Below are 14,101 nucleotides of genomic sequence, written 5' to 3'. Positions count from 1 at the left end.
ATCATCATGATGGTCCAGTTGTACAAAAAGAAAGGATTTCTGTTGTACCGGCGAGAGGAATTTTACATCACAATTAGAATGTTTTTGTATTTTACAGTTCTAGAATGATTTTAAGTTTAGCATTAATATATATTTGTGGCACATGCTGAGAATGTTTAGGTCATTTTTTATTTAGAGGATACTTTAAAATTTAAATTAATTGTAGCTTGGTTTGGATTCTTTTTTCCCACTAAATATATGTGCAGTGTGTAGAGCTTTGAAATGCTATACCACCTGGTGCATCTGTATGCCTAGAGACTTCAACAGTGGTCTTTTCAGTAATTATATGATGAACATATCTAGGCTTGCAGCTAGCAAACATTTTTACTCATGCTCTGCAGTGTATTCTCCATATCATCTTCTATGGACATCTTGTTCACCAAAGCAGAGACATTCTTCTGCCTCAGGTTAATTTTGTCAAGAACCAGGCAATTGTCCCATTTGAAAGACACCACAGTTTCTTGGAACATTGATGCATTAAACATTATCAAATATGATGAACACTATTTTCCTAAGTTATTATTTGCATTTTTTCATTTCCTGGCTATTTCCTAGAAAAAAATGTTGCTATTAACATTCTAGAAAAAAAAGTGCTAATGTTAAGCATTAACAAATTTTCCACTTTTAATCCATCATTTAGATTATGTTTCACCAAATACACAAGTTTATTGAGATTCAAAAGGAGCTATGATTCATTTCCCTGGTTCCTACATCCTAATGAACTGAAGTCACCAGACTGAAGTGGTTCATGCTGTTTGGTTGTACTTGCTCTAAACTAGCCCATAAGTTGCTTTTTCAATTGTCCCTGACATAGGAATGAGCAGATCACATCAAGCAGACTAACAACTGTCAAAACATTTACTCAATAGCTAACCACACCTTTGTGTACTTTTTGAAACACTTGTACAGTTCTTTGCTATTTTTTGTCATTATCTGACCCTGTTTGTCTTGGGATTTTACTGGGAGCAGATACAGAGAAGAAAACCCCAACATATGACTTTGCAAAAGTTACAGCCTACCATGAGTAAAAAAACCCATCAGAAATTTTGCTCTTAATTTTACTGACATCAGTAATTACAGCTTCTTATCTTAGGTTTTATTTGAGCTTGCAGACTTCTCTAGCTTTATCCATTATGAGTCTAACCTTTCCTTGGTGTTCCCTGCAGCCTCTGGAATTAACATACTCTTTCTCCAGATGTCAAAACCTGACATTGCAAATACCTCTCTTTTACCGTTATTATTCGCAGGCAGCCCTTGTGCTTATTTACTTCCTTTTGTGCTCCCATTTCAGCACTGTCACCAACCCTCAGCATCTGAGAATCTCTCTTGTGAAAAGCTAGTGGGGACTGACAACACCCAGATGAAAGGTAAAATTATTTTCAACTCATAAGCTCTGATCACAACTCATAGTAAGATTTATTATTGTATTTCACCCAGACCCACATAATATCCAATAAAGATTATATAAGAACTGCATATCCAACACATTATTTAAGAAAAAATAAGCCCAGGGACTTTAGCATTTGAAAAAAACATACAGTCACAGAACAGAACTAAGGCAGAGAAATTCAAGGGGGAAAGCTCATTCCCAAGGATGAAGCCTAAATATCAGCAGTAGATACAAGTACTGTAATTATAGATTATATTAATAAAAACAATAAGTATTTTAAGTCACAGAGACCTTTCAAGAAATTATTAGTAAAATGAAAAGTAGAAAGGGATCATCTCATTTAATTAGCAGTTTTCTGGTTGTGTTTTTTTTTTTTTTTTTTTTTTTGACCAGCCAGTAATTCCAGTGTCTTAGGGAGAGGGACAGCAGAAAAAAAAAGACTGTTTTGTGAACTCAGCCATATTTCACGCATGATGATATGCAACAATTGATTTAAGCTATTTCCTACCTCTACATCTTTCATCTTCTGTAGGATTCTAATTCTACACCATTTACATTGATCTACATACATTAATCCTACATGAATTAATCCTAATTAATACATGAATGTATTAATCCTAATATATGTAGGATTCTAATTCTGCCTCAGGGCTATAAGTTTCTATTAGATGCAATTGTAAATCCTTAAGAAGACATGCATCCAAACACATGCACATATAACTATTTCTATTAAATTATGTAGAGTTTCTCAGTGGGGATGACAGAAAACAGCCCATAAATTACTTGCAAAAGAGAAGAAAGCAAATTATAATTCAGTCATTTTTGTATGGAACGCATTGCTTTATATAGAAATAATTTATAGCTGTCTGAGACTAATTGGTTCATTCCATTCACAATAAGTTATTTATTAATATTGCTGATTTGCAGACATAACTTGGAATACACAGAACAGCCTTATGTATAAAATTGATAAATACATTTAATTTATTGATTTGCAACTGACATATTTATTTGGTCTAAAAAGTTTACTGGTTCATAAGAATGAAATATTGATTTTTTTTGTGTGTGTAATATAAGTTTTAGATGTACACTTAAGTAGCGGCAGCAGAACTGCTTATATTGCTTGGTGACCTACCAAGATTTTCAACCTAATCTTTATTTCGAGGGGATTATAGCTAGGTCATAAAAAAATTAGTTTGGGTTGAGTCTTCTTTTAAGACAGTCAAGTATCTAATGGTTGACATCTTAGTCAAAAGCATTTTGACACACATTCACAAAACAGATTGGTCACTGTTAAGTAGTAGAAGTCTACAATAAATACCTATTACTGTAATTAGATTTATTTATAATTCCTGCAATTGGCTATTTGGTGTCTTCTGTGTTTTCTGTGAAAGAAAATAATGTGTTTATTGAAAAATAATTAAAAGTATTTTAAAAGTGCTGTATGCTTTACAGACAAGTAAAGCGTTGACTTAAGGGTCAACCTGACAGCCCTGAGGATGCTGAGTATTTCCATAACCCAAAATACTAGTGATTTAATTTCCCTTAGCCCTGAGGGAGATAAATGTTCAAGCACATCACAACAGTGTGCTCCAGTCTCAGCAAGGCAGCAGTGCAGTTCACTGACTTGCAGATTCCTCTTATCCACACTAGAAAGTGCAAGGTAATGAGCTGCATTCCCAGTGATTCTTTCTATTTCTGTATAACATTTATAGTAAAGTGCTTGTTTTGTATAATAAGGTTATGCACTGAAGTGAAGTGAAGTGAAGTGAAAGACCTCCTACCACTGAGAGGGAAAGATTTTGCTGGTGTTGCATGGTTTCACAAGGAGTCAGACATCATCTCTGAATAAAATTGGCCTAACATGCTTCTCTCTTTTCCTGTCCTGGCTCAGTCTCATTTGCTTCTTTGGCTCTACTGATGGGATTGATTGTGGGACTAAACAATGAAGCAGAACACAGCAGGGAGAAAGGAAATGGAAAAAGAAAAGGAAATGGAAAAAAAAGGAAAAGGAAAAAAACAAACCATTGCAATGTGGGAGTTGAACATCTTTGATTCAGCCTTGTGTGGCTGGATCCCGAGTGGGCTGATTGTAGCCAGATAAACTATTTCTAGGACAGAGACAAGAAGTATAAATTAGGAGAGGAGTGGCTGGAGATCAGCCATGCAGAGAGGGATCTGGAGGTGCTGGTTGCCAGCAGGCTCATAAGGAGTGAGCCGTGTAGAGAGCAGAACACAACCTGGGGGTGCACCAAACACAGCGCAGCCAGCTGGTCAAGAGAGGTCCTCGTCCTGCTGTACTCGGCGATGGTGCAGCCTCGTCTTGGGTACTGTGTGCGGTTCTGGGCCCCACAGTTAAAGAAAGATGCAAAACTCCTTGAATGCATCCAGAGGAGGGCAACAAAGCTGAAAGGGCTGGAAGGAATGTCCTATGAGGAATGGTTATGGACTTTGGGCTTGTCTAGTTTGGAAAAAAGAAGGCTGAGAGGCGGTCCCATTGCTCTCTATGCCTTCCTGAGGACAGGAAGTGGACAGGGAATGGTTCAAAGCCGCATGAAGGGAGGTTTAGACTGGACATGAGGAAGCATTTATTTACAGAGAGGCTGGTCAAACACTGGAACAGGCTTTCTAGAGAGGTCAATCCCTCAAGCCTGTCACTGAGGGCTGGAGCAGCTCTCCTGTAAGGACAGGCTGTGGGAGTTGGGGTTGTTCAGCCTGGAGAAGAGGAGGCTCTGGGGGGACCTTATAGCGAACTTCCAATACCTTAAAGGGGCTTACAAGAAAGCAGGGGAGGGACTATTCACAAGGGTCTGTAGTGACAGGATGAGGGGTAATGGCTTTAAGCTAGAAAAGGGTAGATTTAGGTTAGACATTAGGAAAAAGTTCTTCAGTATGAGGGTGACAGACAACTGGAATATCTTGCCCAGACAGGTGGTGGAGGCCCCATCCCTGGGGACATTCAACATCAGGCTGGATGAAGCTCTGAGTAGCTTGATCTAGGTGGAGATGTCGCTGCTTATGGCAGGGGGTTGGACTAGATGACCTTTGGAGGTCCCTTCCAGCCCAGACATTCTATGATTCAAAAGACATTTGGACAGTGCCCTTTATAGTATACTTTAACTTGGTCAGTTGTGAATTGGTCTGGCAGCTGGACTAGATGATTGTTTTAAGTCCTTTCTAAATGAAATTGTTTAATCTCATGTATTTTGCAATCATATTCAGACATAAGTAGCTACAAATAGATTTTTCTTCATTCATGTTGTCTCTTAATACCTGCTTTATTGGGGTTTCCGTTTTTAAATTTAATTGAGCGTGTATCTGTTCCCTCAAAATTCTCTCTCCATCTGGTGATGGGAGACATTTCAAGTCTGGCAAAATATTTGTTTTTCTTTCTCAAGGAAGTAACAGTCTTAAATGTAAGTTTGGCCTGAAGAGATAAATTGTGGTATAGAAAAAAATTAAAGAAAACAAAATCAAATTAGACTAATCTGTTAAACAGACCTGGGATTCAACCTTTAAGAAAGAATGAGTAATTAGTACTTAGCTTTACCAGGAATAGAAAGTTGTGGACAACTTCATTTCTTCACATATTACATCCCAGTCAAAATAGTATCACTGCTTATTCAACAACAAATGGGTGAGAACTAAGCTCAGTTGGAAGCCTACTGTAGCTAACTGTTGATGGTATAGATCTTAATTTACAGGGGGTTTCCTTTAGACATGCCACACTTTAAGTTTGTCCAGTTCTGAATTTTGTTTTCATTATGAAGCAGCTTACTGAAGAAATGAGAATGGACTTAGATACCCTTTGTCAATTATGTATCTGTTGACTTGTTGTGATTTCAAGATTTTATAAAACATCTGAGTCATGATATGTCGCTGTATGATAGATTAACTTGGTCCCAGATGTTGACCAAGGTATTTCTAGCTATGGAGAGACACCTTATAGACTATAACCTCTTTCACGTCAAACCTCAAAAAACGGGGTATTATCTATTACATGTACCTATGCAGACACTTGTTTTTACATTACTTCAGTCTTTGTGCTCACCTAGAGACATGAAACTTCTGAAACTGTCTATAACTGACAGCTATAACTAGCCTTACAATTAGCATAGCAGCAGTGCTTGGGACCTTCAAAGCTGAGTACCTATATAAATATACCTAAACCCTCGTGTCTAAAGTTTACAGTATAAATGAAAGATAGATGGAAAAGGATATAACAAACTGGAAAAAAAGGTAGAAGGGAAAATGGGATAAAGAAATACTTATAATGAATAAGGTATGTTTTAGAGAATGGTTAAAATCTGAATAAACAATACATTTGTAGATCCTCCTCTTCACCTCTGTACCAAAGGACGTTCTATGCAAGCATTAAGAATCATAGCTCAGAAACATTATCTAGGGAACCTGACAAGTTATAAGTGTAATTCTAAATAAATTGATTAGCACATAAAAGCATCCAGGAGGACGTCGATCCATTAGAAGTATTTGCAAAAAACACATGGATAGAATGTTTTTAAAGGAATATTTATTTTCATTTCCATTTAAACAACCTACTTTGGTAACACATACTAAAATCTTTAGGAAACATTCTAAGAAATTTCAGGATTATAGTCACAGGGATAAGTTAAATGCATTTCAGTTATGCAAATTAAAATGCAGGATATGTTTGCATCATTCTGAATTTTATTATGTTGCTTCCTTTTGGTATGCTTTACATTAAAAATACATGACTGACACTCTTTATAACAGTAAGCCTTTTTATTGAAAAAAAAAATAATTATTGCATTAAACTACATTCCCAGGAATTCCTTGAATAACTTAAAAAAAAGCTGCATTGCATGTACAATAGTGCAATTCACTTAGCTACTGTATAATATAAAACACTTTATACAGGGAATACAAAACAAAATTACTAGTTTACATATTATACTAGCCAGAATATTACCCAGTTTAAAATACAAACTTAACAGTTTTAGAATCAATCTGGTCAAATGGCATTTTTATGCAAAAATGCACAACATATAAACACGGTAAACGTATTCCAGAAGTGCTAGTTATATAAAAAAACCCGAACACCAAACCATCAAAAAAACAAAACAAAAAAAAACCACCAAAAAAAACAAAAACAAAAACAAACAAACAAACAAAAAAAACCACACCAAAACCCATTAAAAAAAAAAACCTAAATTTTTTTATCTTTGTGTAACTCAGGACACTTTTTTTACCGGAATTTTGCAGTGTGAGTGACCTGTTTCCTTGGATTATGTATCAAGAATATACAATAATCTAAAATAGATTATTAACTTGGAGTGTATATATTGCTCCCACGAGGATACTGTAACTCTTTTAAAAATCAATCTAAAACCAAAATTGTAGGATGGCTCCATATATGAGGTTTAATTATGCTTTAAATAATAATATTGGTACATATTTAAAGTACATTACTGATGAAAAAAAATATAGCAGCAAATAGAAGAAATATATCACATCAGATGTGCTGATAATTTTTATTATATTTCTCCAAGAAAACTCCTTCTGTGTACTAAGAATGATACTTTACATTCACTTTGTTGGTAGTCAATGGCTGCTGTTTTGCTATTGTGCTGTTTCTGTTCCTTCTTAATCTCTCTTTTCACCATCAATACCTCTCAACATCCTCATTCTCATTGTTCTAAATTTAATCTTTATTGTCTATTCATTTGCCTTACCAGATCGTCTCTGTTGGTATATACAACGAAGCATGGACATCCTGTGATGTGGTTCCTTCTTAGAATCCCATTATATTGTGCATACATGAAGGGAAATGTATATAACTATATTCCATAAATGTTCTACACAGTAGGATATTGTTAGGTTGCAATTGGTCAGGTGTCTTGCCATAGAATTTCTACAATACTAACATTGTCTGTAAGAAGCAGGGCTACAAAATGTGTGCACACATTAGAGATTAGTCTGTCATTTCTTCTGTTCTACTTTTTTCTCTTGGTGTTATCTACTTAGGATTCAAATGAACTCTTATACACAACAAGAACTGTTTTTTCTTGAATAAGAATGGAACTGAGCCCATACATTTAAAATTTTATGGAGCTGGAAATGCATCTTTTAGGCTGGTATTAGCCTTGAATGCTGGTGATGGCTGTGCAACTGTCAGCCTCTTCTAAGGCACAGGTTGACCTGCTCCTTTAAAATGTCCAGTTCAGAGTGTTTCTACAGAATGATAACTAAAGTTTCCAATTGGTCCACTGAGTGAGGCAATAATTTAAATTAAAGATGTACCCTACGATTAAAATAAGAATATTAAACCATAAAGATATATTGCTCCAAAATGGCACGAATCCATTTTGTTGATGAAATCAATAAATCAACTGGGAATCCAACAAAAGATATTTGAAGGTGCACCAATCCTTTTCAATACAAACATGTTTTGCTTCTGCTCAGTTTCTAGATTTTCTCCTGACAGCTTTTACTTGATGGCTAAAATGCTGAGTATCCAAAGAAACTTTAAGTTTGAAAATACAAAACAAGCGATCATAACTTGTAAAGCCATTTGAAAAGTTTGGCCTAATACCATCTTATGCTGAAGCCACTGCTTTTAGGAATTAAAATAATTCCATTTTATTGAAATGAATGAATCTATTTAGATTTAAACTGTTAGGAAATTAGTCCTAAGTTGTATTTTAAATACTTAATTGTAATTAGATTTCTCTGTTTCTTCAGATAGCCAAATATAATGGAATAAAATCCTCCAAAAGATTTTTAATGTGTTATATACTGACACTGAAAGATATATTATTAATTGTGCACTACATTACTGCAAATGAATTGAAATTATTTGAAATGTTTCTAATCCAAACAAACACATACTGTCTGTTGGACACTTCAATGCCCAATTATACTGGGAAGCATGCCTGCAGTCTAACCACAATTATGAACCTTATTTCATGCTAAATATTCCCTGTTGAGTTAAAAATAATGTAAAAATAGTCAAAATGTGCCATTCAAAGAGATGCTGAAGCTCTCCCCTGTTTCCAAATACACAGTTATTACTAGCATTTTCAACCACGCATTACCCTGAAGGACGGATACATGAGTTCAAACATTGCAGATTCAGAACTTCAATTTGTATGTTGAGAGTTTGGGAAGCCATGTGAGAATCTTCATGTATTTATTTAGATTCAATATACTTGAAATGTTCAGAACTGTGGTTTGCTATGAGACTGGACTTGGAGAGCCAGCTTCTGCTCTGAATTTTACTTCTGCATCTTTATGAATATCAGCATGATTTTATAGGACCAGTCAATTGTTTATGTTGTTTGTGACAGGGATGGAATATATTTACACATTCTTTGGGCAACACTGTCCCACATGTCAGAGCTCTGTTTGGTAGGAAAGAACTGTTGCAGTCTTAGCCAAGGATCAAAGCCAGCACTAGCTGCTTGGCAGCCCTGTACTGCTACACCTCACCCTTGACATATCCTATGCTGCAGCCAGAGGCAGGCAATACTTGGCTTCATCTTCTTCTTTCCCTCACCTTCTTGGATTACTGGCTCAGGAAGAAAAGTAGCAGCCTGCTTATGCCAGCACAGAGTCCCTTACACTAAGGGAATTTTTTTTGTTACATACCTGTGGCCAAACTGCAGTCCCTTTACACCATCCAATCAACATATCACAGGGTTGAAATCACTAAAGGATCTTTGAGATGTTGTTGCGACCTTCTTCTTCCAGTGTTAAGTCCACCCCTCACTCTGAAGCTCCCCAGTTTGTTTTGGCCAGGAGACAGACTGGGTATTTGTGGTCCCAGATACCCTCTTTTTGCTCAGTCTGAAATACCTTAACTAGACCAAGTACTGTGTCCTTGCATATACACACTCAGAAAAGCAAACCTTTGAGGTGTGTCAAGATTGCTCTACCTCAAATGACACTACTTTAAATCACTCATCAGTGATCCTGTTGTTTCTGGGTGCTGTGGTCCCATTCCTATTCACAGTCACAGACATCATGTCAGGCTATTCTTTCCAAATCTTCTGTAGAAAGACACTAGCTGGACCCTGTACTCCTTATGGTAGTATCATAAAAGACTTTAAAACAGCTTTTACTCAGTGATATGAGAATAAAATCAACAGTCTTACGCTGTCAGCCAGAACGTGGACTTTAAAATATTTGCCACTGTGCTCTTAGTAAAACAGTAGATTTCCCCTCAGATGTGGTTGAACACTGAATAATTTATTTTATTCAAATTTGCTTTTGGAGCCATGGTATAATCTTTTGGGCTAGTTTAAATAGCTAGAAACACTGAAAACCTCTTTTATTGTAGGTAACTGTTGGGTCTGACTAGAGCAAGAATGGTGATGGGGCTCTTGCCCTTGGAGTAATGGGTGAACTAAGGGATTCAGATGTATAGCAGAAGGAGTGGCTGCATTCAGCTGTGGTGCAAAGAAGGCTGGGATACATGCGTGTGGCAGTACAGGGAAGGTCAGTGGAGAACGGTGGAGGGGGGAGGTGGAGACCAATTGCAATGGGTGTCCTGTCAGCAAAGCCGCGTGGGTGGGAATGAGGGCTGGTGCTAACGGGGAAAGCGACATGGGGGCAAGATGTGCCTGAGAAAGGGGGTGAAGGTGCCCCAGGTTGCCATGGGGTTGTATAGATGACGAGAGAGCAAAGCGTTGCAACAGTGTGTGGTGGATGGTGGTGACAGAAGCATGCTGCTGAACAGGGAGGGCAGGAACCGCTGGTGTTGCAGAGAAGGCAGCTTGTCCTGGGGCAGGCAAAACCTTCAGGTGTTTTGCCAGGAGTTGTTTCTGCATATGCTGCTGGGCTTGTAGCTGCAACAACCTGTATTTGTCTACTTCCTCTGCTGAAAATGTGATAGGCTGCTGCGTTAAAGTAGGGGAGGTGGATTTACTGTACGCTTCTAGGTCATTTACTGTGTCATTGTACTTCTGTACAGCATCGTCACAAAGAGAGCCTGAACTGCCTTCTGCCTGGTTCAAGGCTATGTTTACATCATGTAGTTCTTCTTTGGTCTCTGTTGAATTGGCAACAACAGAATATCTATTAGAGGAAAAAGCACCAGGGAAATCATTTGGTACTGGGTCACAGCTTTGTATAAAGGGTTGCACTTCACTAATGAAGAGATTGGATTGTTCCTTTATTGCTGTGTTCCTTTTTATGCACTGGCTCTGATAGCCTGCTTCTATTTGAATGATGTCTTTAAAAAGACAATGATCATAATCAGTGCCTGTTGAAAGAGCAACATTAGTTATCTCTGATGTTTCAGAGTTGTTTTTCTTCACATTGGTTTCCAATGAACTGGTTTCATTATGCCCCATGTCATTTTTACCTATGCTTAACAGTTTCTCTGGCAAAGGTAATACTGCAATGTTATCTACTGACGATGAAAACTGAAGAGCAAAGTGACTTTGCGAATGATTGTTTAATTTGACCCCACAAGTGTTTGAAAATCTCTTAGAATCGTGCATTTGTTCCTGAGTTTTCTTGGACTGCACTCTTTCTAAAAGTAACTTGGCTGTCAGTGACTTTCTTTTTCCACATATGTCTTTTGCTAGCGTTTCAGCAGAGCAGGTGGCGAAGTTTTGTGTCTGGCCATTCACATTCAGAGAGCTGTAATGTGCAGTTTCAGCTTTTCCTGGTTTGGCCTTAGAACCTCTTTCTGCATCCTCTTTTATTTTGTTATCACAGTTGTCAGCCTCCTTTGAGAATGATCCTGAACTGCTGCCTCTTGATATTCTGCTACTAGATGATGTTTCACTGCTTCTTGAATCTCTGGTAGAACAACTTTTGGAGCTATGGTAGCTTCTGCTTCTACCACATGCTTTGCCAAAATGCCGGTATCTACATTTGCTGTGTTTAGATCTGTCCCCGTGTTGTAAAACTTTATGTCTTGAACATCTTAGATATTTAACTGTGCTCCTCTGTGTACAGTTTCTAGTTCTGTGAGATCTACTGTGACAAAGACAATCCTCATCTGTATCATCAGAAGTGAAAATACACTTGTGCTTTCTGTGCTTACATTTGTGCCTTTCAGCTGTCTTGCTTTTTCTTTTACAACAAAAAAGCAAATGATTTCTGCTGTGATTGTTTGACAGGGGACTCATGTAACTTATGCAGTTACTCGTATCACTAATTGAAGTGTCAGAATAGCTGGAATGTCTGTCAGAGAAGGACTTCTGGGGAGATGGGAATCTCCAGCATCCCATGTAACTTCCGCATCCTTCATTTTCTGAATACCTGCTGCTTGAACAGGATTTACAGATAAGGAAACTTCCACTAGAGTCTTTTCCACTGTCACTTATGGCACTGCTGCAGCTGGACACGTCTTGAATGGATCTGCAGTCATTTTGGTTTTCACATTTTTCCTCAGAATAAATTAAATTACATTTTGCAGCTTTAGACTTCTTAATCCTGGACATAAAAGCAGAAAAGGAAATGCTTTCATTTCTAATGTTCTGGGCTTTTCTTTCACAGCTTTGAAAATGATGTTTTAAAGGTCTTCTCAGTGTAGTTGTATGAAGACTTTTTTCTGTCACATAATCCTTTTGTGAGACACCAAGGCAAGCAGGCACTTTGGGTATATTTTCATTCAAATAATCTGCAATGCATTTTTGACCATTTTCATTCATTTCTTTGCCTATGTCTGACTCAGCTTTTTGCTTGGCCTTTCTTGGATTTAGGGAACCTTTCATCTTCTTTGGTTTCAACAGCTGATTACCTTGTTCATTTGACATTTGTTTGTGTTTTATTAAACCTGAGGCTTCATTTTCATCTGCAGTCTTATTTATAGAGCACTCTTTACAGCTTCCTTCATTTGTTTTATGCCGTTCACCATCTCTGTGATTTAAAGAGAGCCTGAAGTCAAAATACAGTGGGTTACAGCCATATGAAATACAGGGCTCAGTTTTTGTAAACAAAAGTAATTCTGTGGGCCACTGTAGAGCAGTGGTGCCATCTTTGCTCACTACACGGAGGAAAGGCAATGTCTGGGACTTAACCTCTTTAACTAAGGTCTCCCTTGGAAGTGTTTTCATGTTCCTGTTCATGGTTTCTGAACTCTCCAAAGACCTTTCTCTTTCTACCACTCCATGACTGTCATTAATGTTGCTTGTGCATGCTAGCTCAGGTGCTGGCTGTTGTGGGAGCTCAGGTAACTGGTCAGACAGGTAAGCATTGCTGTGCTTGTAGGTGTTTGGCTGGATACAAGAATTGCTAGTTTGGCATGAAGGTGAAATCAGAGTCTCTAACAATTGTTCAGACTCATTCAATCTGCTCTCTTGCTCTGTTTCTTTAAGGGAACTAGGAAAATCCAAATTTGAAAGGTGTATTTTGACTTTGGAAAATGAAGGAAGAGCACTGACTTTTTCTTCTAATGTGTTATCACTACTTTTATCATTTTCCGTTATCATTTTAGGTTTTGCAGCTACATGACTTGATGAACTGTTACCCAAATCCATTTGGCCTTGTGTAATAGGTGGCCCTTTATCCAAGCTTGCTCTCATGCCCTCCTCCAAAAGTGTGACAGAATGACAGCCCTCGACAGCTGGCTTTGTTTTATGGTGGAAGGATTCACTACAATCATTTCCTTCTTCAGAGTTCTCACTGAAGACAGATGCTGAGGACTCGAGCTTCAAAGGGACTTTTTTAGAGAATGAGAAGGACACTCCTGCCCTTTGAGAAGTATTGGTGTTATCTGGGAACACTTGTGAGACTTGATTTCCAAGTGCAAGGGGTCTTTCAGTAGGGGACTGGTGTCTGCTTATGATAAGCTGCTGCTTCTCTAGTACACTGCTGGAGAAACTTTGTCCTTCACTTGTGGTGGTTCTTTCAGAACTGGCTGTGAACTTGCTGCCTTTGTACACAAAAATGCCATCTGATGAATGCTTTTTTCCCATTACTAATCTGGGAGCTTTAAGCAATGGTCCACTCCCATTGACGCTGTAAGGTAACAAATTAAAAAAAAAAAAAAAGAAAAAGAAAAAGAAAAAGAAAAAGAAAAAAAAAATAGTTGTATTAAGCAACCAAGTTAAGACAAAACTTGAATTTGACAAAGTTTGCCAGGGAAAACTAAGTTTCTGGAGTTTCTAAAGGATAAATGTGCATTCTAGCCCTGAGCCTGGCCTTCTATATGGGCAAAACAGTCTTTGCATAAAGGAAATTATGAGTTGAAAACAGCACATGAATGGTCTTTTTCAGAGTTATGCCCACGTACATTCAGAATCAACAATATTGTCTTTACTCTGAATTGTTATCAAGAATTGTTACCCCTGGTCTGGGGTGAGTTTTGGGTTTCTGAGAGACCACTGCGAAGGGGATTGTGCTTTGTTCAGAATAAGACACTTCCACTTGGAGCATCTGCAGAGTCAAACTCTGTAGGAGAAAAGGTAGCATTCTGCTTGATTAGATAGGGTGTATGTATGATTTTTTTAAAGAGTAGATTTCTTATTTTATCTTTGTGCTATTGCACAATAAATTCGTTTTTTAAATATTCAAAGAGATACTAATGCTAAAACTATTACCAAACAGGTGGGGAAAAGGACACAAGGTGAATTTCCATCAATATTAATGGCAACTTCAGTGCTCTCCTTATCAATAACAATTTGAATGACTTTGCTATGTTTTGTTTCTCTGTATTCTACTTTCATTGATTAAATT

The 14,101-nt window shown here is 37.5% G+C and overlaps 1 protein-coding gene across 1 annotated transcript in view; it reads right to left on the bottom strand.

The window, feature by feature from the left end:
- Positions 1 to 9,705: 9,705 nt before the first annotated feature.
- ZNF804B (zinc finger protein 804B) overlaps positions 9,706 to 14,101 on the bottom strand; it is a gene marked incomplete at its 5' end in the record, with an annotated part of 31,352 nt that continues 26,956 nt past the window's right edge. The window contains one exon of the mRNA XM_008938185.1: positions 9,706 to 13,384. Within this exon, the coding sequence (XP_008936433.1) occupies positions 9,706 to 13,384 (3,679 nt within the window). The remainder of the gene's footprint in view (positions 13,385 to 14,101) is intronic.

This window comes from Merops nubicus, unplaced genomic scaffold (assembly GCF_000691845.1).
Source record: "Merops nubicus isolate BGI_N331 unplaced genomic scaffold, ASM69184v1 scaffold1824, whole genome shotgun sequence".
Classification (NCBI taxonomy): domain Eukaryota; kingdom Metazoa; phylum Chordata; class Aves; order Coraciiformes; family Meropidae; genus Merops; species Merops nubicus.
This window is presented reverse-complemented; position numbering and strand designations above follow the sequence as displayed.